This window comes from Triturus cristatus, chromosome 4_1 (assembly GCF_964204655.1).
Source record: "Triturus cristatus chromosome 4_1, aTriCri1.1, whole genome shotgun sequence".
NCBI lineage: Eukaryota > Metazoa > Chordata > Amphibia > Caudata > Salamandridae > Triturus > Triturus cristatus.
In genome coordinates, this window is record NC_140585.1 from 549579588 (window position 1) to 549603716 (window position 24129).

Sequence of the window (24129 nt, forward strand, 5' to 3'; positions counted from 1 at the left end):
AAGAGGTGCCACTTCTAACCTGCAGGAAGCCACACAGGTGTTGTTTCAAGAAGTGAGCTTCAAAGGAGAACCCACCTTTGAAGGGCAACTGGGTAGCATTTGGGAAAGGAGCTTCTCCATTGTTCAGACAGACTCGCCGGCACTAGTAACAGGAAGGGAAAACAAGTTGCCAAACCCGTTTTCCAGGGACATGTAGCCCCCTTGGTAACCACATCTATGGGTTAGGCTGGGAAGGTCCACACTCCGGGAGAGGTATCCTGCCATATTTGAAGCTGGGTGGAGCAAGTGCAGAATCTGTAGCTATTCTAGGCATGTTACTTCTCTGAATTCTAGCAAAAGAAGATGGATAAAGGGGTCCCATAGCTCCCAGTAAGCAGCGGCTTTATTTATCACTGCTAGAGATAGTCGCTCCATTGTCAAGGAAGACCATAGCCTGTGAAGCTAGGAGGTAGGGTCCAGGACATTTCCCGAGCCCCAGTGCACTAGTATTACTTGGTGCGCCGTGTTTAATGCTAGGGCCATCTGATGGCCCCGCAGTGAGGGAGCGAGAAAGTCAGGGGATTTGGCAAACCAAGTATAGTGTATGCAGGGAAGCGTGGGAGAACAGTGTCAAACGCTGCATCAATGTCATTTAATACCTGCTTCCAGTATCTGGCCAGTTTGGGGCAGTGTCATAAAAGATGCAGTAGAGAGCCGGTCTGCCTAAACCCCTCCAGCACATCTCTGTTAGTTCCTTGTTCCACCTGTGTATGCATGCTGGAGTTTTGTACCAATAAGATGCAATTTTGTAGGCTGCCCCTGTACCAGCCTTGTTGTGTATAGTGTGCTCCATAAAAAAAGTCGGCCCATTCCTTGGAGGAAAGCATGCACCCCAATTCCGCCTTCCAGCAGGTCTGCCCTATTGTCTTACCCAATGCATCCACCCTAATAAGCGTAGCATAGAGCTCTGAGGTAGCACTTGTCATCTTTCCCGACCAGCCATCTCTTGAACACAGTGATCGGATGCAAGGCCGCTGCCTTATACCCCGGGGAGGTCACCCAATGTCTCAGCTGCAGGTAATGGAACACATCAGCAGTGGTTAGAAAGTATTCCTGTCAAAGCTGCTCGAAGGGGATAATCCCTTATGGATCGAAGAAGGAGCCCGTTCGTTTACATCCTAACTCTCTTCAGCTGCCAAAAACTTTGGACCAGCAGCTCGGGCGGAAATCAGGGTTATCAACTATCGACGACATCGGGGAGGGGAATTATGTCAGCCCCTTGCTGAGGGCCACCATGTCCCAGACCTTCATCGTCGCTACAGTCACCGGCGACTAGTACAGTCCCAGGCTTTGAATTTACGAGGGAGCCAGACATCTCGCCAAATGTTTACACCCGCTACAGTCTGATCCATAAAGGAGCAGTGCTTTTCCGAGAGGGGCATATTCCATTCCACCACATATCTGAGTTGCGTGTTTTGATAATACCGGCTGAGGTACAGTATGGTGTCTGTCACCCAGGGCAAGGGGAACTGGGTACGAAGAGCTACCTAGTGGGGAGGGCTAACCGACAGGTTCAATATCCGTTACTTTGTTAGGTTAATTTTAAACCCAGAGACTTCGCCAAAGCTGTGAAGCTCCTCCAGCAGCCTCATTAGGGAGTTCATCGGTTCCACCAACGAAAGGATCACATCATCGGCGTACATACTGATTGTGTGCGCAACCGGATACCCGTAATCGGCAGGTGGTCTCTAAAGCGTTGTTCCATGTAAAGCGCATAGAGAAGCGGGGAGAGGGGACATCCCTGGTGGGTGTTGTGTGTTATCGTAAAACATAGCAGAGGACACCCCTTTAACTCGGACAAAGGCCCTGGGAGCGCTGTAGATACAACCAATCCACCTCAGAAATGTCTCTCCAAACCAGAAATGGTGAAGCATTTGAAACAGGTAAGGCCACTGAACGCAATCAAACGCTTTCTTCATGTCGATGGACAAGAAGAGAGCCTCCTTTCGAAATATCTATGTTGGTAGGTGGGAAGCAGGTTAAGGGCAGGCCGAGTGGGGCTCCACACCTGATTGCCTCCCTGAGACACAGTAGTTCCATTCTCAACTTGGCATGTAGTCGTACCGGTCCCAATCTGAAACGAACTATAGATCGCATCTTTCTTTGTCAAAAAGTTATGGATAAGTCGTTACATTTCTCTTCCGAGGCCTGCGGGGTGGTTATTGTCTGTTAAGGAGGTTAGAGATTTGATAATCTTGAAGAGGTCCTTGGATGAGTTCTGTGCTTGAGTGATCCTAAACTCAAAAAGTTTTGCCTGGGCATCTTTGATGTTATTTTGGTAAAGCCTGATGGCTGCCTTATAGGAAACTGATTATGGGATCATAGTTCTTACTCCATCCCCTTTCCAGTTTTTCTTTAATAAAGCCAATTGTGCATTAAGGATAAGTTACTTACCTGTAATCCTAGTTCTCTTCCAGGGGTATCCTCGTCAAAGTCATAAGCACTGAATATTCGCGCCCATGTGCGGGGACCCCGGAAATAATAAAATTATATATGAAAAACACATATATATATATACAGCTCTGTATATGTATAAACATATATTATTTTTTCCAAGCAAATGCAGCCCCCATAGTAGGCTAGACAATGTAGATATAAATATCCAATAACACACTATAGGTATAATAATACACCTAAATCTCAATTTTTTTTAATTTTTTTAATGAGGTAAAAACTCATGAGAAAGAAAAGAAAAACACTGCGCAAAACACAGATGCACAAAACATTGTTAGCCTACAGGCTGCATTGCAATACAATACCATAGAGACTGAAAAGCCTTGTACAGGTAAAAACTGGCACCGTGCCTTTAAGGCAGCCCTGATTCCAATATCCCATCATGCCTAAGGGGTGACAGTTGGGTCAGTTGTTCTTTGCGGGACCGTAGTCCTAAACACAAAGATATACTTCTTCCATATTTAATAATACAGTTCTCTCATTTGCCTGGGGAGGCGGGTGGGTTGCTTATGACTTTGATGAGGATACCCCTGGAAGAGAACTAGGATTACAGGTAAGTAACTTATCCTTCTCTTCCAGGGGATCCTCATCAATAGTCATAAGCACTGAATAGAATAGCAAGCCCATCTTCCACCGCAGGCAAATGAGAACTGCACTATACATTGAAGATAACAACCGAAATAATCAGTTGTCGAACAGATTCCTCAAGGAGGCTTGCCCTACTTGAGTGTCTGCGCTGGTGTCCGAGTCCAGACAATAATGTCTCGTGAATGTATGGACAGATCTCCAAGCAGCTGCTTTACAGATTTCGGAGAGTGGGACATTATTGAGAAACGCAGCAGTAGCCGCTTTCCCTCGTGTGGAGTGTACCTTAGGAAGAGGCCATAACGGTTTCTGAGCTAGCTGGTAAGCTAATTTAATGCTGGACACAATCCATCTGGCAATAGAACGTTTAGATGCTGCAAAACCTGTACGGACAGCACCATAGTTCACAAACAATTGGTCAGACTTCCTGACAGTCTTAGTTCTATCTAGGTAAAATTTGAGAACTCGTTTAACATCCAAAGAATGCAACGCCCTCTCAGCTGGCGAAGAGGGGTTGGGAAAGAAAGTTGGCAGTGAGATAGACTTGATTCACATGAAAGTCGGATACCACCTTAGGTAAAAATGAAGGATGAGTTCTTATCACCACCCTATTAAGGTGAAAAACCGTGTAGGGTTCTTTTGAGCAGAGGGCCTGTATTTCACTCACCCTACGTGCTGAGGTGATAGCTACCAAGAAGGCTGCTTTCCACGTAAGGTGCTGTAATGTAGCCTTATGTATGGGTTCGAAAGGTGGACTCATAAGCTTTGAAAGAACCAGGTTCAGCTCCCAAGGAGGCGAGGGAGGCCTCACTGGGGGGTAAACCTTTTTAAGTCCCTGCAAAAAATCTTTTACCACTTGAATCTTAAAGAATGAATGCTGAGATGGAGAGCGCCTATAGGCCGTAATGGCCGCCAGTTGCACTTTGATGGAGGAGAATTTTAACCCCACCCTGGCTAAGTGAAGCAGATGGGGTAATATCACTTCCTCTTGACATTTCGTAGGATTATGTTGATTTTGAATACACCATAAATAAAATCTCTTCCCCTTATAGAAGTATGAGTGTCTCGTAGAAGGCCTCCTAGCTTCCTTCAATATGGTCATGCATTCCTGGGGAAGGTTTAAATGGACATACTGGAGAACTTCACGAGCCATGCTGTTAAGCTCAGCGAGGGAAGGTTGGGATGGTAAATCCTCCCCTGCATCTTGGTTAGCAAGTCCGGCCTGCACGGTAGACGCTTGTGCGGCCGGATCGATAGGTGAAGGAGATCTGGGTACCACCACTGCCTCGGCCAGTCCGGTGCTATTAGGATCATCTTGGTGGTCGAGTGTTGCAGCTTGGTCACCATTTTCGGGATTAGCGGGAGAGGAGGAAAGGCGTACACAAATGTCATTGACCAGACGATCAAAAGGGCATTCCCCAGAGACCCTGGTCGATAGTACCTTGAGGCGAAGCCTCGGCATTTTGTGCTGTTTTCGTCCGCGAAGAGGTCTATTGCGGACGGCCCCACTTCTCGAAAATGTTTAGCACCTCGTCGTTGAGGACCCAGTCCTCTGGGTTTTGAAAATGTCGACTGAGTGAGTCCGCTTGAACGTTGAGCTCGCCTGGCAGGTGCACCGCCGTTATGGAAATGTTCCTTGCCAGGATCCAGTGCCACAGGGATTGAGCCTCCAGCGAGTGTGTCCTGGAACGAGTACCCCCCTGCTTGTTCAGGTAGTACATTGTGGTGGTGTTGTCCATTTGTACTAAAATGGAACTCGTGCTGATGAGGGCAGGAACGCCTTGAGGGCGAGATGTACCGCCCTGAGCTCTAGCATGTTGATGTGATATAGCTGCTCGCTGCTGGACCACAGCCCCAGAGTCTGTAGAGACCCCAGATGCGCGCCCCAACCTTGTAGCGATGCGTTGGTGATCAGCGTTTGCGATGGAGGTTCCTGATGGAAAGGAATTCCCACCTGTAGATTGCTCGACTTCAACCACCACTTGATCGACTTTTGGTCCCATTTGTACTCTAGATCCTGTTGGAGTGGACGCATCCGCAACCTGGTGTTGGGCACTAGGAATATGCAAGATGCCATGGCCCCTAGCAGGGATGATATCTGTCGCGCTGTAGACAGCCTGTTGGTTATCGCATGCCTGCCTTTTTGAGCGAGGGATAACTGTCTCTCCTCCGAAGGAAACACTTTTCCTAGTTCGGAATCTACAATCGCTCCCAGGTAGTGTATCCTTTGCGTTGGTGTAAAGGTGGATTTTTTGCGATTCACCTGGAGCCCCAATCGGTGACACAGATCCAGGCAGCGTGTCAGTTGTGAACGTACAGCCAGAGACGATGGGCCTTTTAGTAACCAGTCGTCTAGATAGGGATAGACGAAGACTCCTGCGTGTCTCAGGGCAGCAGCTACCACCGCCATGCACTTTGTGAACACTCAAGGTGCTGATTTCAGGCCAAATAGTAGAACCTTGAACTGGTAGTGGGAGGTTCCTACCACGAATCTTAGGAATTTCCGATGATGCTGACAGATGGGTATATGAAAATACGCGTCTTGCAGGTCCAGAGAGCACATCCAATCGCCGGAGATGTGGATATATTTGTTGAAGTGCAAGCATGCAAAACTTCTCCCTCTTGATAGGTTTGTTGAGTGTTTGAAAATCCAAGATGGGTCTGAACTCTGTTTTTGTACTTCTCTTCTGAATTAGAAAATATCTGGAGTAGACTCCTCTCCCTCTCTGCGCTCTCGGAACCCTTTCTATGGCCGATTTGAGTAGGAGGGTTGCCACCTCTTCTCTTAGCATCTTGAGTTGATGAGACAAATGTACCTTGTGGACAGATGGAGGAGGACTCTGGGAACGAAGAGAGTATCCATGTTGCAGTATAGTCAGAACCCACTTGTCTCTGGTGATGTTTTGCCACTCTGGAAGATGTCGCGAAATACTTCCTCCCACCGGAGCGGTGGACGGTTTCGGAGGAAGCGATAGCTCATTGCTTGCCTTGAGCCTTGTTGCCACTGTTGGACTGGCGGTTGTTTCCTCGCCCTCTAGTTGATCTGCGGGACTGAAATAGTTTTTTCTGACCTTGCTGGTCTTGATTCTTCTGCCAGCGAGGGGTTTGAACCCTCTGCTGGAAGGCACGCCTGTCAGTTCCCCTACGACGACGGGACTCTTTCCTTTTCTCTAGCCCCACGGCTTTCATGGTCTCGAGTTCAGACTTCATCCGAGCCATCTCGTCGTCGGTATGCGAACCAAAAAGCGAACTCCCAGAAAAAGGCAGATTGACAATTCTGGCTTGTGCCTCAGGTTTCAAAGCCGTTAATCGTAGCCAGGAAGATCTTCTGGCTGAAATACCATGGGCGTAGGAGTGAGCTGCCAGTGTAGCTCCATCTGCTGCCGCACTAATGACTTGATTAGAGACCAGACTGCCCTCCTGCAAGATCTCCTCAAAGTCTTTCCTATCCTCCTGCGGAGGTTTCTCTATGAATCTTTGGAGAGAATCCCACAGTGATCTGTCGTAGCGCCCCAAGAGCGCCGAGGCACTGGCCACTTTCAAACTGGAGGCAGCAGATCCGCACACTCTTCTTCCCCAAGAGTCTTGCGTCTTGCTTTCTTTATCTGGTGGCACTGTGGATGACAAAGCCACCGAATGGGTCTTCCTGGCGGCTGTAGGAGAGAAGTGTCTGCTTTCTATGTTCACTCCCACTTTTTGCTTTTGCTTCACTGGTTTTCGACTTAGATGTGGCTGTGAGCCTGCTAATCAGACCCACAGCCCAGCTGTTCTCTCTCTAAATTCATACTATGTACTTTAGGTACATAACCCAATTGGTAAGGAACACCTGTACAGTGTACCTTAGGTACCCAGGGCCTAGGTGTACCCTTGGCCTACCAGGGGCTGCAGCATGTATTATGCCACCCCTGGCTGGCCTTCCATTATGACACAACTGGCTGATCACTCAGCTGGGGCAAGGTCGTGTAATCACCCCTTGCTTAGGCATAGTATTCCTATGCCTACCTTATATATAGACACATGGGTAACCTATCAGTCACTCCTATGGCGGGCCTTAACAATCCTGAAGCCAGATTGCTTGGTAACATGTGAGATGGTGCTCTAGCATGAGCTGAGCCTGTCTGCAGCTTTCGGAGCCCTTAAACGGTTATGGTAACTATGGTTTGGCTTTATCAAAACATGTTGTGTAAGGTGTCTAACACTTTGGAATAATACCCCCATACCATTTCTGGTGATGAGGATATTATTCCTCCCTTCTAGAGGGAGAGACATGTTAAAATCCTACTTTTGCTGTTAACTCTGACCAAAGCCTCAGCATCACAAAATGGATGCTGCTGCCACAGACACGAGTCTGACCTCCTGCAACTGGGAGCCCTCCCAGCCAGGGAGGCCTGGACAATAGGTTTCCTGCTTGGGGAGGTGCTAGCACATCCCCAGACAGACTTTAGTGTATTGGGGCAGGGAGGGCTGAAAGGAATGAGACATGCCTGGGGCACACAAGGTGTCCCATGCATAGTCCAGTTCAAACCGGCGCTGGGGCATTCCAGCCCCAGCTCTGGCGCGAAACTGGACAAAGGAAAGGGGGTGTAACCACTCCCCTTCCTGGTCCCACCCATAGGAGGGACCTTGCAGGTAGCCCAGCCCACTAGCCCAGTATATCAGTAGGTAGCTGAGCCCTGCAGAATTAGATTATCCTGAATCTGCAACTTGAACAGAAACTCTGGACCTTCGACATTCGACCTCAGGAAGAAGACTGAAGAATCTCCCTTGTGGCCAAGGAGTGACCACCCTGGACAACCAGGCACCATCCAGCGACCGCTGCATGCTTTGCGACTGAATCCTGCGAGGGACGACTGCAGAGACTGACCAGCGCCGTGACTTCCAGACACCTCTGAACCAGATCCACATCAACAGCAAAGCTGAGACCCGTGGAGGCGACGAGGGACGTGGGACCGGCGACTTGGGAAAAGTGGCTAGTAACTGATTAGCGCGACTTCTGAGGCTTCCTCGAGGCTGTGCTTGGGGAATTGAGAAGCCCCAATCCCGAGCACCATCTGCAAAGAAGATCAGCTCCCCACACTTCACGTGTTCTGCGTGGGGCCCTTCTGCAGCTGAGTTGCTCGACGTGTTGTCCGGTTGCTGGCCCGTTGGCTAGTAGCCTCTGCGACGACGAACCTTTGATTCTACCTTGCTGGTCCGGCTCCTCCAGACTGGCACTCGCTCCTCTGTGAAAGAGAACCACCCCAGACCTTTCTGGTCTGCACCAGAAGTAAGTCCTCCCTTCTGCGTGGGTTCCGCTTGCCAAGGCTTGTTGGGTCCTAGCTCGACATCGACGCCGCCGACAGCAAGAGCCTTCGTGGGACAGCTCATCTCCTGGTCGTCCTCGACGCCTCCTGGTACCCGTGGCTGCTGCGACAAGCTTCACCTCTTCACCTGCATCTTCACGACATCGCCTGGTTCCTTCCTGGTTCCTTCCTGGCTCCTGGCTGGTGACCTAGACTCTGTCCCTTCTGCTTGCAGGCGTCCTTCCTTCTTGATCCCAACCTTGGGATCCACCGGACACTCTTCACTGACTGCCTGTCAGCAACTTTCCTTCAGGCATCCATAGGAGTCAACGACGAAACCCGACGCAAGTTCACACCTATGCACCCGCAGCCTGTGGGCTAGGTAACTTGAGTACTCCGGTGCTCACAAGGGTATTGACGATCCTAGGGTCTAGTTTCCAAGTCTCGACTTCCTAGTTACTCCAGAAGTATCCTAAAACTGTTAATTTCTAATAACTACTATTTCTATCGACTTTTACGCATTACGCATGAGTGTTTCCACTCTGCACCTGAATCCCGTGGGCCTCCCACTTCCTAACCTTTGGTAGTATAGTGTAGCCCCAGCGATTCCCTAGAACTAGGCCTATCCTGTGTTCGTAACAGTGGTTCATATACCACTTACTTAGTATATGGTTTGCGTGGCCCCTAGGGCCTAACTGTATTACTTACCTGTGTGACTTAATGTATGCTTAAATAAGACTGTGTTGTACTTACCTCGAATCTCATAAAGAGTGCTGAGGGTATTTTGACCAGAATAAATACATTCTATTTTTTATATACATCTGTTGTGGTGTCCTTTCATTTGGTATTCAAGTGATTACAAATGGTATAACAGCTGGCTTCACATGCCATACAGAGTTTAGCCTAAGACTGCTCTTGTCCATGCTACCACTAGGATAGCTGGTCTATAAGGTTGACTTTACAACCAATCACCATAAGGGTTGTTTGGACTGATACAAGGTGTACACTAGAATTAGTGACACCATATATCAGGCCAACTTCTCACATAGAGGATCAGCCCTCACAGGAGGATGATTCTGAGAGCTCTGAAGGAACTGTCCTAGAAAAACTGGAACCTGACCAGGTTGAGTTTCTTGGGACAGGGGGACCTTCAAGGGCAGATCTGAGGCAGGCCCAATTAGACTGCCCCTCTCTTGAACCCCTCAGACAGCAGGCTGCTGCTGAGGCTGCAGGGAATGCTCAAGGTACCCATAGAGTGTATTGGGATGAAGGGCTGCTGTACTCAGAGGCTAGAGACCCCAAGCCTGGTGCATCCAGGAGGTTGGTCATACCACTGAGCTTCAGAGGCTTCCTTCTTACCTTGGCCCATGATATTCCCCTTGCAGGACACTTAGGCCAGAATAAGACTTGGGACAGACTTGTCCCTCACTTTCACTGGCCTCATATGTCAGAAGATACCAAGGAGTTTTGTCGCTCCTGTGTCACCTGCCAAGCCAGTGGCAAATCAGGTGGCACCACAAAGGCCCCCCTCATACCACTACCTGTGGTGGGGGTTACCTTTGAGAGAGTGGGGATAGACATTGTAGGACCAATGGACCCCCAAACAGCATCTGGGCACAGATTCATACTGGTGATAGTGGACCATGCCACCAGGTATCCAGAAGTTACACCCCTGAGGACCACAACAGCACCTGTTGTGGCAAGAGCCCTACTGGAGTATTCTCCAGAGTGGGTTTTCCAAAGGAGGTTGTGTCTGACAGAGGTGCCAACTTCATGTCAGGATATTTGACTGCAATGTGGAAGGAGTGTGGTGTAAACTATAAATTCACTACCCCCTATCACCCACAATGCAATGGGCTTGTTGAAAGGTTCAACAAGACTCTAAAAGGGATGATAAAAGGTTTACCAAACAAGCTTAGGCGAAGATGGGACATCCTTTTACCCTGCCTTCTGTTTGCTTACAGAGAGGTCCCACAAAAGGGGGTTGGCTACAGCCCTTTTGAGCTTTTGTTTGGGCATCCTGTAAGAGGACCCCTATGTTTAGTAAGGGAAGGATGGGAGAGACCTCTCAGACAACCCAAACTGGACATAGCGGATTATGTACTTGGCCTCCGCTCCAGGATGGCAGAGTATATGAAGAAGGCTTCTAAAAACCTTGAGGCAAGCCAAGAACTCCAAAAAGCTTGGCATGACCAAAAGGCTGTGCTGACTGTGTACCAGCCAGGGCAGAAAGTGTGGGTGTTGGAGCCAGTGGCCCCAGCAGCACTCCAAGACAAATGGTCTGGACCCCACACTATTGTTGAGAAAAAGGGAGAAGTCACTACTTGGTGGATCTTAGGACTCCCAGAAGCCCCCACAGGGTGCTTCATGTCAACAGATTCGAGGCATATGTTGACAGGGCAGACATGGGCTTACTCATGGCTACAGATGAGGGGCAGGAGGAAGAGAGTGACCCTCTCCCAGACCTGTTGACTCAGAACCCTGATGATGGTTCAGTTGATGGTGTAGTCTTTTCTGACAGCCTCACTGACCATCAGCAACAGGACTGCAGACAAGTTCTGCAGTCCTACAGACCTATGTTCTCTCTGACCCCAAGTCAGACAAACTGGTGCACCCATGAGGTGGACACTGGTGACAGTCTGCCTGTGATGAGTAAAATCTACAGGCAACCTGACCATGTCAAGGACTGCATAAAGATTGAGGTACAAAAGATGTTGGATCTGGGAGTCATTGGACCTTCAGAGAGCCCTTGGGCTAGTCCTGTAGTTTTGGTGCCAAAACCTCACACCCAAGATGGTAAGAGAGATGAGGTTTTGCGTGGATTACAGAGGTCTCAATGCTGTCACTAGGACAGATGCCCACCCAATACCTAGGGCAGATGAGCTCATTGACAGATAGGCAGCTGTCAAGTTTTTGAGTACATTTGACCTGACAGCAGGCTACTGGCAAAACAGACTAGCTGAGAATGCAAAGGCCAAAACTGCTTTCTCAACCCCAGGAGGACATTATCAATTTGTGGTAATGCCCTTTGGCTTGAAGAATGCACCTGCCACTTTCCAAAGGTTGGTGAATCAAGTCCTTACAGGCCTGGATGACTACTGTGCAGCTTATCTTGATGATATTGCTGTCTTTAGCTCCACCTGGGAGGATCACCTGGTCCACCTGAGGAATGTTTTAGAGGCCCTGCAAAAGGCAGGCCTCACTATCAAGGCCACTAAGTGCCAGATAGGGCAGAGCAATGTTGTGTACCTGGGCCACCTAGTAGGTAGGGGTCAGGTTCAACCACTGGAGAGCAAGATCCAGACCATAAAGAACTGGACTCCTCCAATTACCCAGACTCAGGTCAGAGCTTTCTTGGGCCTGACTGGGTACTACAGAAAGTTTAAGAATTATGGGTCCATTGTGACACCACTTAATGACTTGACCTCTAAGAAAATGCCAAAGAACGTTCAGTGGACAGTAGTAAGCTGTCAGAAAGCATTTGATGACCTGAAGCAGGCCATGTGCACTGCACCTATTCTGAAAAGTCCAGACTACTCCAAAGAGTTCATTGTCCAGACAGATGCTTCTGAGTTGGGTGTGGGAGCTGTTCTTTCACAACTGAATATAGATGGTCACGACCAGCCCGTTGCTTTTATTAGTAGAAGGCTGACCCCTAGAGAGAAACGTTGGTCAGCTATTGAGAGGGAGTCCTTTGCTGTGGTTTGGGCCCTGAAGAAGCTGAGGCCATACCTGTTTGGCACTCACTTCAAGATTCAGACAGACCATAAGCACCTCTTGTGGCTAAATCAGATGAAGGGTGAAAATCCCAAACTTCTTAGGTGGTCCATTTCCCTACAGGGGATGGACTTCACAGTGGAACATAGACCTGGGACTGACCATGCCAATGCAGATGGACACTCCAGATATTTCCACTTAGAACATGAAGACTCAACTGGTCAAGGTTAGTTTAATGTCCCTAAGTTTGGGGTTGGGGGGTTGTGTAGGAGAGTAGGGTCTGCTTTCTATGTTCACCCCCACTTTTTGCTTTTGCTTCACTGGTTTTCGACTTAGATGTGGCTGTGGGCCTGCTAATCAGACCCACAGCCCAGCTGTTCTCTCTCTAAATTCATACTATGTACTTTAGGTACATAACCCAATTGGTAAGGATCACCTTATAGGTCCCTGTACAGTGTACCTTAGGTACCCAGGGCCTAGGTGTACCCTTGGCCTACCAGGGGCTGCAGCATGTATTATGCCACCCCTGGCTGGCCTTCCATTATGACACAACTGGCTGATCACTCAGCTGGGGCAAGGTTGTGTAATCACCCCTTGCTTAGGCATAGTATTCCTATGCCTACCTTATATATAGACACATGGGTAACCTATCAGTCACTCCTATGGCGGGCCTTAACAATCCTGAAGGCAGAGTGCTTGGTAACATGTGAGATGGTGCTCTAGCATGAGCTGAGCCTGTCTGCAGCTTTCGGAGCCATGTCGCGGTTATGGTAACTATGGTTTGGATTTATCAAAACATGTCGTGTAAGGTGTCTAACACTGTGGAATACTGCCCCCACGCCATTTCTGGTGGTGAGGATAGTATTACCCCCTTCTAGAGGGAGAAGACATGTTAAAATCCTACTACCTGGTTAAAGTTAACCAGAGCCCCAGCATCACAAAATGGATGCTGCTGCCACAGACACAAGTCTGACCTCCTGCTGCTGGGAGTCCTTCCAGCGAGGGAGGCTTGCACAATAGGTTTCCTGCCTTGGGAGGTGCTAGCACCACACTAGACAGGACTTAGTGTATTGGGGCAGGGAGGGATGAATGAAATGAGACACTGCCTGGGGCACACAAGGTGTCCCATGCATAGTCCGGTTCAAACCGGTGCTGGGGCACTCCAGCCCCAGTACTGGCGCGAAACTGGACAAAGGGAAGGGGGTGTAACCACCCCCCTCCCTGGTCCCACCCATAGGAGGGACCTAGCAGGTAAACCAGCCCCCCAGATTAGTATAAGAGTGGGAGCTGGGTCCTTAGGACTTTAGATTATCCTGAAAACCTGCAACTTGAACAGAAACTCTGGACCTTCGACATTCGACTACAGAAGAAGACTGAAGAATCTCCCTTGTGGCCAAGGAGTGGCCACCCTGTGCAAACAGGCACCATCAAGCGACCTGCCGTTTGCTTTGCCTAAGTTCTACGAGGAACCGACTGCAGAGCCCGACCAGCGCCTTGACTTCCAGACTTCTCGGACCCTGATCCACATCCACAGCAAAGCTGAGATCCGTGGAGGCGACGAGAGACGTGGGACCGGCTACCTGGGAAAATTGGCTACTAGCTTCCAGCGCAGCTTCTGAGGCATCCTCGAAGTTGTGCTCTGGGGATTGAGAAGCCCCAACCCCGAGCACCAAATACACCGAAGATCAGCCCTCCACACTTCACGAGTTGTGCGTGGGGCCCTTCTTCATTTTCCTGCTCGACGCGTCTGTCCGGTTGCTTGCCTGTTGGCTAGTGACCTAGGCGACGACGAACCTTTGACTTTCCGCTGCTGGTTTGGCTCCTCCAGACTGGCCCTTGCTTCCCTGTGAAAGAGAAGCACCTCAGGCCTTCCTGGTCTGCAACAGAAGCGAATCCTTCATCCTGCGTGGGTTGCACTTGCCAAGGCTTGTTGAGTCCGAGATCGACATCGACGCCGCCGACAGCAAGAGCCTTCGTGGGGCAGCTCGGCTCCTGGTTCTGGTCGTCCTCGACGCCTCCTGGTACCCGTGGCTGCTGTGACAAGCTTCACCTCTTCACCTGCATCTTCACGACATCGCCTGGTTCCTTCCTGGTTCCTTCCCGGCTCCTGGCTGGTGACCTAGACGCTGTCCCCTCTGCTTGCAGGTATCCTCCTTCTTGATTCCATCCTTGGAATCCACCAGACACTCTTCACCGACTGCCTGTCAACATCTTTCTTCAGGCATCCATAGGAGTGGACGACGAAACCCGACGCAAGTTCACACCTATGCACCCGCAGCCTGTGGGCTAGGTAGCTTGAGTACTCCGGTGCTCACAAGGGTATTGACTATCCTAGTGTCTAGTTTCCAAGTCTCTAACTCCTAGTTCCTTCAGAAGTGTCCTAAAACTCTTAATTTCTAAATACTACTATTTCTATCGACTTTAACGCATTACGCGTGAGTGTTTCCACTCTGCATTATGTTATACTTACAACTCTGATAGACTCTTCTGTAGGGTTAAGACTTGAATAGCACTACCCTTTCAGGATGGAGACCTGATTTCTACTAAAACACTGATCACCTTACTTTTTATAGAGCGGTGCACTTTTCCTGAGCAGTTGCCAGTGAGAGGTGGGATGACTTACCCAATACTCACGGGTAAGTCACATCCTTTATCTATCTGTCTTCGATATGAGACTGATTATTTGAAACACCACTTATTTTCATGTTGTTTTTGGTTTTTTTTCATGTTGTCTTCACCAATGATGCACTTATTATAAGAACGTGGACCTAGAGTATCCTTAACTTAGGTTCTTTTGCACGCAGTAGCTTATTCTAGTCCTGATGAAAGCCGTGCCCTATTAGAGGCTCTATGGCTGAAACATGTTGACAAACTTCACCATCACCACGGTCTAAATATCTGTTGACTGCTGGTGCACTATCATTTTAATTCTAGCCAAGCACGTACTACGAATAAAGCTGTGCTTCACGCTCTTGAGCTAGTTTTAATCTCACTTACACTTAAAACTATAAATATCAAAAATATTTTCTTTTGCGCTGCGCTCTCACTCATACCATCAGCTCGCCATTGTGGGTTTAGTACATCCCAGTATTCTTACCATCAAAACATCCTTGAGCTCCTCCCTCACAGTGAGGGAGTTGTAGCCCCCAGAGGAACTAGGGGTTTCCTCTGGGATGGAGAATCCCAATGATGAAGCATGTCACCTCTGGTGAGTGAGGGATTTCGTCCTTTAAAGGGATATGCCCATTCACGTTTTTAGGTGGTGTTTCATTCTCATACTTGGAATCATTTGATCCATTATTGATGTAGCAGTCTTTCACACTCTCTAAACTTTTGATAGACCTCAGGGTTTCACTTGGTTTTTGTTTCCACTCTGCACCTGAATCCCGTGGGCCTCCCACTTCCTAACAATTGGTAGTATAGTGTAGCTCCAGCGATTCCCTAGGCTTAGGCCTAACCTGTGTTCGTGACAGTGGTCCTTATACCACTTATTTAGTATATGGTTTGCGTGGCCCCTAGGGCCTAACTGTATTACTTACCTGTGTGACTTATATATGCTTAAATAAGACTGTGTTCTACTTACCTCGAATCTTATAAAGAGTGCTGAGGGTATTTTGACTAGAAAAAATACATTCTATTTTTATATATATCTGTTGTGGTGCCCTTTCATTTGGTATTCAAGGGATTGCAAATGGTATAACAGCTGTCTTCACATGCCATACAGAGTTTAGCCTAAGACTGCTCTTGTCCATGCTACCACTAGGATAGCTGGTCTATAAGGTTGACTTTACAACCAATCACCATAAGGGTTTTGGACTGATACAAGGTGTACACTAGAACTAGTGACATCATATATCAGGCCAACTTCTCACAGCGGCTGCAGTGATTACAGAGTCAGGTGGAGGGTCCGCCTTGAGGAACAGAGGATCCTCCGGAGCAGGACGATATTTTTTAAGTATTCGCGCCGGAGCTGACTTGATGGTAGCTGGCATGAGGAAGACGTCCATCACTGGTTTAAGCAACCCAGGGACCAGGGGCAACAGTGGACGAGATGCCGTTCTTTCGTGAAGGGTCTCAAAGATGACTGAAGAAGTCGTCTCTTGAACAGGCATTGGGATGTTCAACTTTGCTGCTCCCCTGCACAAAACATCCTGGAAAGTGCTGATGTCATCCACTGGTGAAACTCGAGATGGAGGAGTATCTGAAAGCGCGGGAGAGTAATCTCTCTTGGAAGAACGGCTTGAAGAATAAGAAGATATAGGAGACCTACGCCGTCTTCTCTCAGATCGCCCCGACTCTCTTCTGAGAGAGCTGGACCTCGATCTTCTCCTGGGCGAACGTGAGCGCCGATCATACTCTCTTTTCCGAGAGCGAGGGCTTGTTGGTCTCCTAGGCTGGGTAAGATTCCTCAATCTAGTTAAGGAGATGCTTACTGCATGCGCCATGGTAGGCATACGTGGTGGTATGGACTGAGGCAGCACTCCGCTAGGGCTTTGTCCCGGAGGATGATGCTCTTCCTGCCTTCTTGGTGCCGGTGACGCTGTCAATCGAGGACTTGTCGGCCCAGGATGCTCTATAGGTGAAATAGGAGCTGGAGATGAAATTATCACTTCCGGTGATCTAGATCTTGAAGGAGGAGATCCTGATCCTGCTGAGGCTGAAGGCGAAATAGAAATCGGCGGTGAGCCAGAAGCTGAATCATGCTCCGATGCCACATCCGGAGTATACTTTACTCTATGCGGAGACTTGCGTCTTGACGCTGACCTGGATGTCAGTTGGCGCTCCTGATACCCCACAGCAGAGGACTGTCTCGACGGTGATAGGCCTATGGCCGGAGATCTGGACCTCGACACCGAGCGGATACCCGGCGACAAGTCATGCCTCGACGTCGAGAGCCATGTCGTCGACGGAGGCCTAGATCCCAATGGGGAACTTCGCCTCGACGTCAGTTTCATCGCCGACGTCATGGACATCTCCAACGACGGAGGCGCCTGCCTCGACGTCGATCCAGACGGAGGCTCCTGCCTCGACGTCGATCCAGACGGAGGCGACCGCCTCAACGTCGAATCATGGCCCGACGACTATCTTCGTCTCGACGTCGGCAAGGTCTTCGACGACGATCTCTTCTCCGTCGACGGCGAACCAAGTCTCGACGTCAATGATCGCCCATGGTCTTTTGACGACAATCTTCGTGAAGTAGATTTCGACATCGACCTTCTTTCCTTCGACTTAGACTTCCTCCTAGACGACGAACAAATGCGTTTCGCCGCCGGATCCTGCATCGACGTTGATTTTCTCTTGGAAGCATGAGCATCCCATGTCTCCTCACCTCTCAACGATGATCCCGCCGCTGGAGTCTTCGCCGCCGAGCCCGACGCCGATGGAGAACACACAGGGATCAACTGCTTCGACGTCGACCGCATTTCAGAAAGGCCACAAAGCCTAATCCCCTGTCTTTCAAAGTTCTCTTAGAAAGGTCCTTACAATGTCGACAGGAAGCAGGAGAATGAGTGTCCGGTAGGCAGATGATACACACATCGTGTGTATCTGAAGCAGCCTTCTTTTTGCCACAGGATGGACAGGGCATTAACAAAGAAGGCATTTTCTGACAGAAAAAAGTTTTGAAATCTGTCAGCAAAACAGGAAAAATGCTTCACCAAAAAGAAATAATAAAGATGAAGCAAAAATTTCACTAGAAAAGTAGCAAATCTGGACTAGAAAGTCAAAACTGAAGAGAGCTGAATTCCAGGGTCCTAACTGAAGGAGCCGGAAAGAACTTAACTTATGGTGCAAGTGCATCACCATCTATGGTAACACTGGCGGGTTTGCCCTTGACGCCAATTGGACCCTTTAAATCTACCAATGTGCCTCCTCCAGCTCCCTTTCCGACTCCACACTGGTCCATAGAGCCTAGATGCTGATGGCGACTCAATCGATGCCGGAGGACGAAGTGCCAATTGTGCTCTTTGACTCAGTCGGCTTCACTGTGTACGCAACAGAGGCAACACTGTGCTTTGATTGAAGCACAACCTCCCCGCCTGGGCTTATCCCCTCCATAAGAAAGTAGACATACGTTGCATTCCTTTGGCATGGATTCGGGCAATGGTGTTGATGCAAGTGTTAAAATAGGGGAACCATTTTGACTGACCCAATTGATATATTCCGCCACGCATATTAATGGTCACATATTGGATGCATTAATCTCCAACGACCCCAAAATTGCTGCATCCCCGCCAGTGCCCATGCCCGTGGTCAGGCCAATTCCTCATCCCTTTCTCTCTTAGTTTGAGGGAAGCTGGCGAGAAAAATCCCCAACCTGGAGGGACTACCCAGGTGAGGAAGTGGGAGAAGCTTAATCCAGTGGCTTGGAGGGAATGCTTAATTGCCTCTGCTCCCGGGATATAAGGAAAGGTTGAAGAAGCATACTCCGGCTGGGAAAGCTGCATTTCTCTCTCATTGGATAAGGTTTCCCCCAAAACGATTCTCAAACCAAAAACATCAGTTTATAAGGCACCTTGGCTTCTCTTCCAGGGGATCCTCATCAATAGTCATAAGCACTGAATATTCCCGCCCATGTGCGGGGACCCCGGAAATAATAAAATTATATATGAAAAACACACATATATAAATACAGCTCTGTATATGTATAAACATATATTATTTTTTCCAAGCAAATGCAGCCCCCATAGTAGGCTAGACAATGTAGATATAAATATCCAATAACACACTATAGGTATAATACACCTAAATCTTTTTTTTTTTTTAATGAGGTAAAAACTCATGAGAAAGAAAAGAAAAACACTGTGCAAAACACAGATCCACAAAACATTGTTAGCCTGCAGGCTGCATTGCAATACAATAGAGACTGAAAAGCCCTGTACAGGTAAAAACTGGCACCATGCCTTTAAGGCAGCCCTGATTCCAATATCCCATCATGCCTCAGGGGTGACAGTTGGGTCTGTTGTTTAGGTTCGATTTCTTTTTCCCCCCATTGGCTTACCCAAAGACTTGGTGCAACAACAACAGTCCTTGGTGATGACTTCTGCGCCTTCTGGACCGGAAACAGAACCAGGACCGACCCTTTGACATAGACCGGTCACATAGCAGAGTCCTCCCAACACTTGGTGACATATAGCTTCATCTCACTGTCTCATATGACCTTCCATTTTATCAACACTCAGTCATGCAGGCCTTAGAGTTGTGGCTTCTCCCCAGGCACCACAGGTAAACCCGAAGATCCATCACAGATATTTGTTTGAGACAGTCCTTGGTTTCAATCCTGTCATCTTGGGAGTTGACATTTCCCTTGCACACTGAATGTTTTTTTGGTTGAAAAGTTGTCTCAGAGATGAGGGAGTTCCCGATCCGCATCTGGCAATGCGGTAAGAAAGGAACTAACGTCTGCACACTGCAGTGGCACTTATACAGGCCCCACATGTCATTTCTAGAGTGGAAGGTGTCAGTGCGGAGCCGGACAGCGCCACCTATCGGCACACAGAGGTACTGCTCAAATGTTTCAGCATCTAATTTCACACCTGGGACATCTTCAAAAGGTGTGAAATCTGCAGTAAGTCTCTATAAGGGACAAGCACACAGGGGTGGAACTATATGCAGCTTCACACCCTCACTTACTGGGTGGAAAGAAATCTGTATGGAGCTGCATTATGTTACCCAACAGATATGTGGCAGGACTGTTATTAAAAGTTCCAGAACTAGTCTAGCCTCTGGTGAATATTCTAAAAGTGAGCAGCATGCGATTAGGAAAATGTTTTTATTGCTGCCTGGGACACTATAGCACCTTGTCCAGATGAGAATCTAAATAAACAATATTGCTTTTCTTAAGTACAATGCTCAACTTTGTACATCTTCTTAAGAAGTCACAAAGAATAAGCAATTTCTTGCTCTCTTCGCGAAATGATCACATATTCATATCATAATTCATTTTGGCAAAACAACTTAAGTATTTTTGCTTTTATGAGAGACAACCGCCACAAACAGCAGGAACTAGCTTCAAACAATACCCTAATCACATTCTAGAACCTAATGCATTATGAACTCTCTTTGCGTGCAGACTTGGGATTGGAAACTGGAAGAGCTAACCACTGTATGCTATCTAATGACCAGGTTCAGAAATCCCTGCAATGCTACACAAAGAACTAAAGCAGACTAAGCCTGTCTCAGTGAAATGACAGCATGGTGAAGAAAAATATCTCTTGCTCTAAGCCATACGTAGTTAAACATCACTTTAAAGAAATATCACATTCATGAATGCAACGAAAAAGACATCAGCTTACCTATTTTCTTCTACAATTATTATGCCTTTCTTGCCCTATTTCTAGTAAATTCTGTGCTGCACAATAGATTGCTCCCTATTACAAAATTATTATCACCTTCACCGTGTCAATTTCAGCACCTTACCTCTTGCAAGGTCTCATTGTTATGTGACAAAATTGAGTTTTTATTACATGGAGAACACAAGGCACGAGCCTATAGCTAGAGCAAAAAAGCTGACTTCTTATACTGGTACATGTAAACAACAAGAGAGGAAGGGAACAACACGACTACTCCCCTCAAGGGAATATATTCATAACAACAAAGTCAGTGTGATGTAAACAAAGCACTTTGCATCAAGGGAGCATGGGTCTACAGACTCAGAACAAACATGTATGTTGTTAAGAGGAACATAGACCTACAAAGATAATACAAGTTATGTATAAAGCCCTCACTCACCAACCTGGTTGGTGACATGCTTCATCATCGGGCTCCTCTGGGTATGGCCGAATGCCATCCCAGTGTGCTGCAACGCCAGGTTACTGCAGAGCGGGGTTCATGTGAGGTGACAGTGAATTTAAAAACTTCCAATTGAGTCAAAAAGATAATTTATTAGTTTTGCTAATCGGAAATATTACAAATGAGTGAGGGTCAAAAAATAGAAGACCTGTTTCACTCAACGGCGGTCAACATGTTTCTGCCTAAATGAATGTTCAACAGGCTTTCGTCAGGACCAGAGTGGGGGTGCAGAGTCCCGGTGGTGTGAGCGCGCTAAGGTTCACCCTGCCGTGGACTACTGTGTGAAAAATATATATACAGTGAAAAAGTCCGCCAAATATTATTGTGGTGGAGAGAAACGAGTTTATTCTGGAGTTAGGAAGACACACAAACAAAAGACAAAACATGAAAGAGTTGTAAATGTTGATGGTCAACTCGTAATCAAACGCTGTAGAGTCAGGCGAAAGACTTTGTGCTCAAATGAAGAAGTGCCAATAACATATACCTCAGGTGCAGAAAATGGTGAAAACAGTGCACCTAAGACTACCCGGATATCGGTGTCAGGTAAGTAAATTACAACATATCCTGAATAGCGTGCCTAATAATGTATATCGGAACACACGTGGATTTTAAACTCTGTGTGAGATTCTCAATTCACATATGGGCTGAGGCACGACAAAGCGTGCCCCTGTGAAAGTCATCGTAGGCTTAGAATGCAAGGAGAAAACATCTTACTAAGAGGCATATCCATTTGAAGCCTCAGGGATCCCGGGAGGGGGGTGGGAGCAATATGGCACACCCTGCAGGAGAGAAAGAAGAGGATGACGACCTCGAGCAGGGAAACTCTAGGACCGCTTACCGTAGAAAACGGGAAAGAAGACAGAGGAGGTTACTCACGCCCTCGCTGCTCGGCACCCGTTCAGAACCTAAAGCGCCTCTTGCAACCGGGTCTAGGGTGTGAGAGTCCATAGCGAGGGGCTCGTATAAGAGAAGGTGTCCCGGTAGCCAAGAATATCTGCATATTTAATGCCTGTAGCAGTTTGATGTGTTGGATGGTTACCCATAACTGAAACTACTGTGATACAGTTATTCTTGCTTATCTACGGGTAAGAAGTCTGTTAATTCTAGCATCATGCCCCATTGACTGCATAATATACAACCAATGCTGTTTCAAAGGGTGAATTACTGGTATTCGTGCTCAATGAGTCAATAATTTATTAGGTTTTAAAATCATTTAAATCACTAGACTAGGTGACTGAACATGTCAGAAATACCAGAGAAAACGCTGACTAATAATAACAAATACTGAAATGGGATAACTTAAAAAATTTAAATGAGAGATTAAAGGGGAGGAAAAGATGCGCAAATAATGTGGAGAAAAACTGTGTAGAAAATGTTCACAAAGTACAGAGCTCATTAAAAGTGCATATAAATCATGTCAATATGTGTACTTGTTGGAAGGCTAGATCTCAGAGGGTGTCAAGGATCTGCATGCGTCTTTGTAAGCTAAGTATCTACTAAATTGATTAATTGATGTTGAAGCAATTTCACAGAAATGTAAATACATTGCAAAACATTAATTCACCTCTTCCTCCTGTTCATTCATTTCACTTTCATTTCCAGACTGTTCCTCTGTCTCTGCCCCACCATCATCTTCATCTTCATCATCGTCATCTTCCAGATTGACTCCTTCTGACATGGAATGTTTAGAATCTTTGTCGTTAATGAGACCTTAGGAACATAAAACCAAGCAAGTATTAACCTGATGACTCGCACAGTCTAAAGCTGCTCTAACATTGCATACAGCAATCAGAATGCCGGAATTCAAAATATATAAGGTTTGGTTAATGCAAAGAAAAACCAAAAAGGAGGGGACAAGTCGCATGAAAATTAGGAAAATCAATGAAAATGTATGAGTAACAGATTTCAACAGATACTTAAAAACAGCACATGTGAACAATAATTTTGCACAGACTTACTTCTAAATGTTTGGACAAACAGCAAAAAACCTGTAAGGATATACAAGAGAGTCCGGAAGAGCATGCACGTTTAACATCACGAAGGACTGTTTGTGTTTGGAAAGATTGTTTAACAGGTTGAAAGGCCCATTATGCTTCAGAATTTTAAAAGCATCTTCAGACTTACAAGCAAGGCTGGTTTAAAGAAGAGGTTTAAGAGAGGGGTGATGTGACAAATCTATGGATTGACTACGATTCAGAAAACAAGGGTGATCAAGCCCATTTAGAACATTTCCCACCGAGTAGGACCTAACAAAGAACATAAAAGGAATTTGCTACTTACCAGTATGCATTTGTTCTTGGCATGAGGAGCTGCAGATCTACACACTATGCATAGATCGCCATCTGGTGTTGGGCCCGGATGTTTGCACTTGTTTTTGTCCTGGAAAGTCTTTGGAAGTCACGAGATAGGGGACTCCTCCGTAGGATGCCAGTGCGCATGGGCATCGGCTCCATCCTCAGATTGTTTTTCGCCAACAGGGAAATGATGGAGCTTAGTAAGAAACAGGAAATATGCCCATGTATGGTGTATCTAAATAAGATCTTAATGGAACAGATAAAGGTAGCCGGGGAGGCGGGTGGGCATATGTAGATCTGCAGCTCTACATGCCAAGAACAGATGCATATTGGTAAGTAGCATATTCCGTTCGAGGCATATGAGCTGCAGATTACACACTATGCATAGATTGTATAGCAGGACTCCTCCTTAGCGGCTACCACCAGTATCTGTTGCAGTAGTTTGAAATAGTGTTTTGAGTACAGCCTGGCCCACAGTAGCTTGTTGTTTTGTTTGCACATCTACACAATAGTTTTTTTGAATGTGTGCGGTGTAGACCATGTAGCTGCTCTGCAGATGTCATCTAAGGGAATGTTCCCCAAAAATGCCATGGAAGCCCCTATCTTTCGCGTAGAGTGGGCTTTAGGAGGAACAGATAAAGTACGTTTTGCTTTGTGGTAGCAAATTTGTATACATTTAACAATCCATCTAGCTATCCCCAATTTTGATATGGGGTTGCCTTTGTGTAGTGGTGAGAAAGACACGAAAAGTTGTTTTGTCTTACGAAAGGGTTGTGTTCTCTCGATGTCATATAGCAATGCTCTTAACATCCAAAGTATTAAGAGCTCTTTCTGCGACCGTTTGTGGTTGCGAGAAAAATATGGGCAACTCTACAGACTGATTGAGGTGGAAGGGAGAAATGACTTTAGGAAGGAATTTAGGATTTGTTCGGAGAACAACCTTATTATGATGGATTTGCAGAAAATGT

At 47.3% G+C, this 24129-nt stretch overlaps 1 protein-coding gene across 9 annotated transcripts in view; it reads right to left on the bottom strand.

The window, feature by feature from the left end:
• Positions 1–24129, bottom strand: part of UPF2 (UPF2 regulator of nonsense mediated mRNA decay) — a 1571752-nt gene that overhangs the window by 591557 nt on the left and 956066 nt on the right. For all 9 annotated transcript variants that reach the window (XM_085652863.1, XM_085652867.1, XM_085652865.1 and 6 more), the window contains one exon: positions 22432–22577. In XM_085652863.1, coding sequence (XP_085508989.1) covers positions 22432–22577 — 146 coding nt within the window. The remainder of the gene's footprint in view (positions 1–22431; positions 22578–24129) is intronic.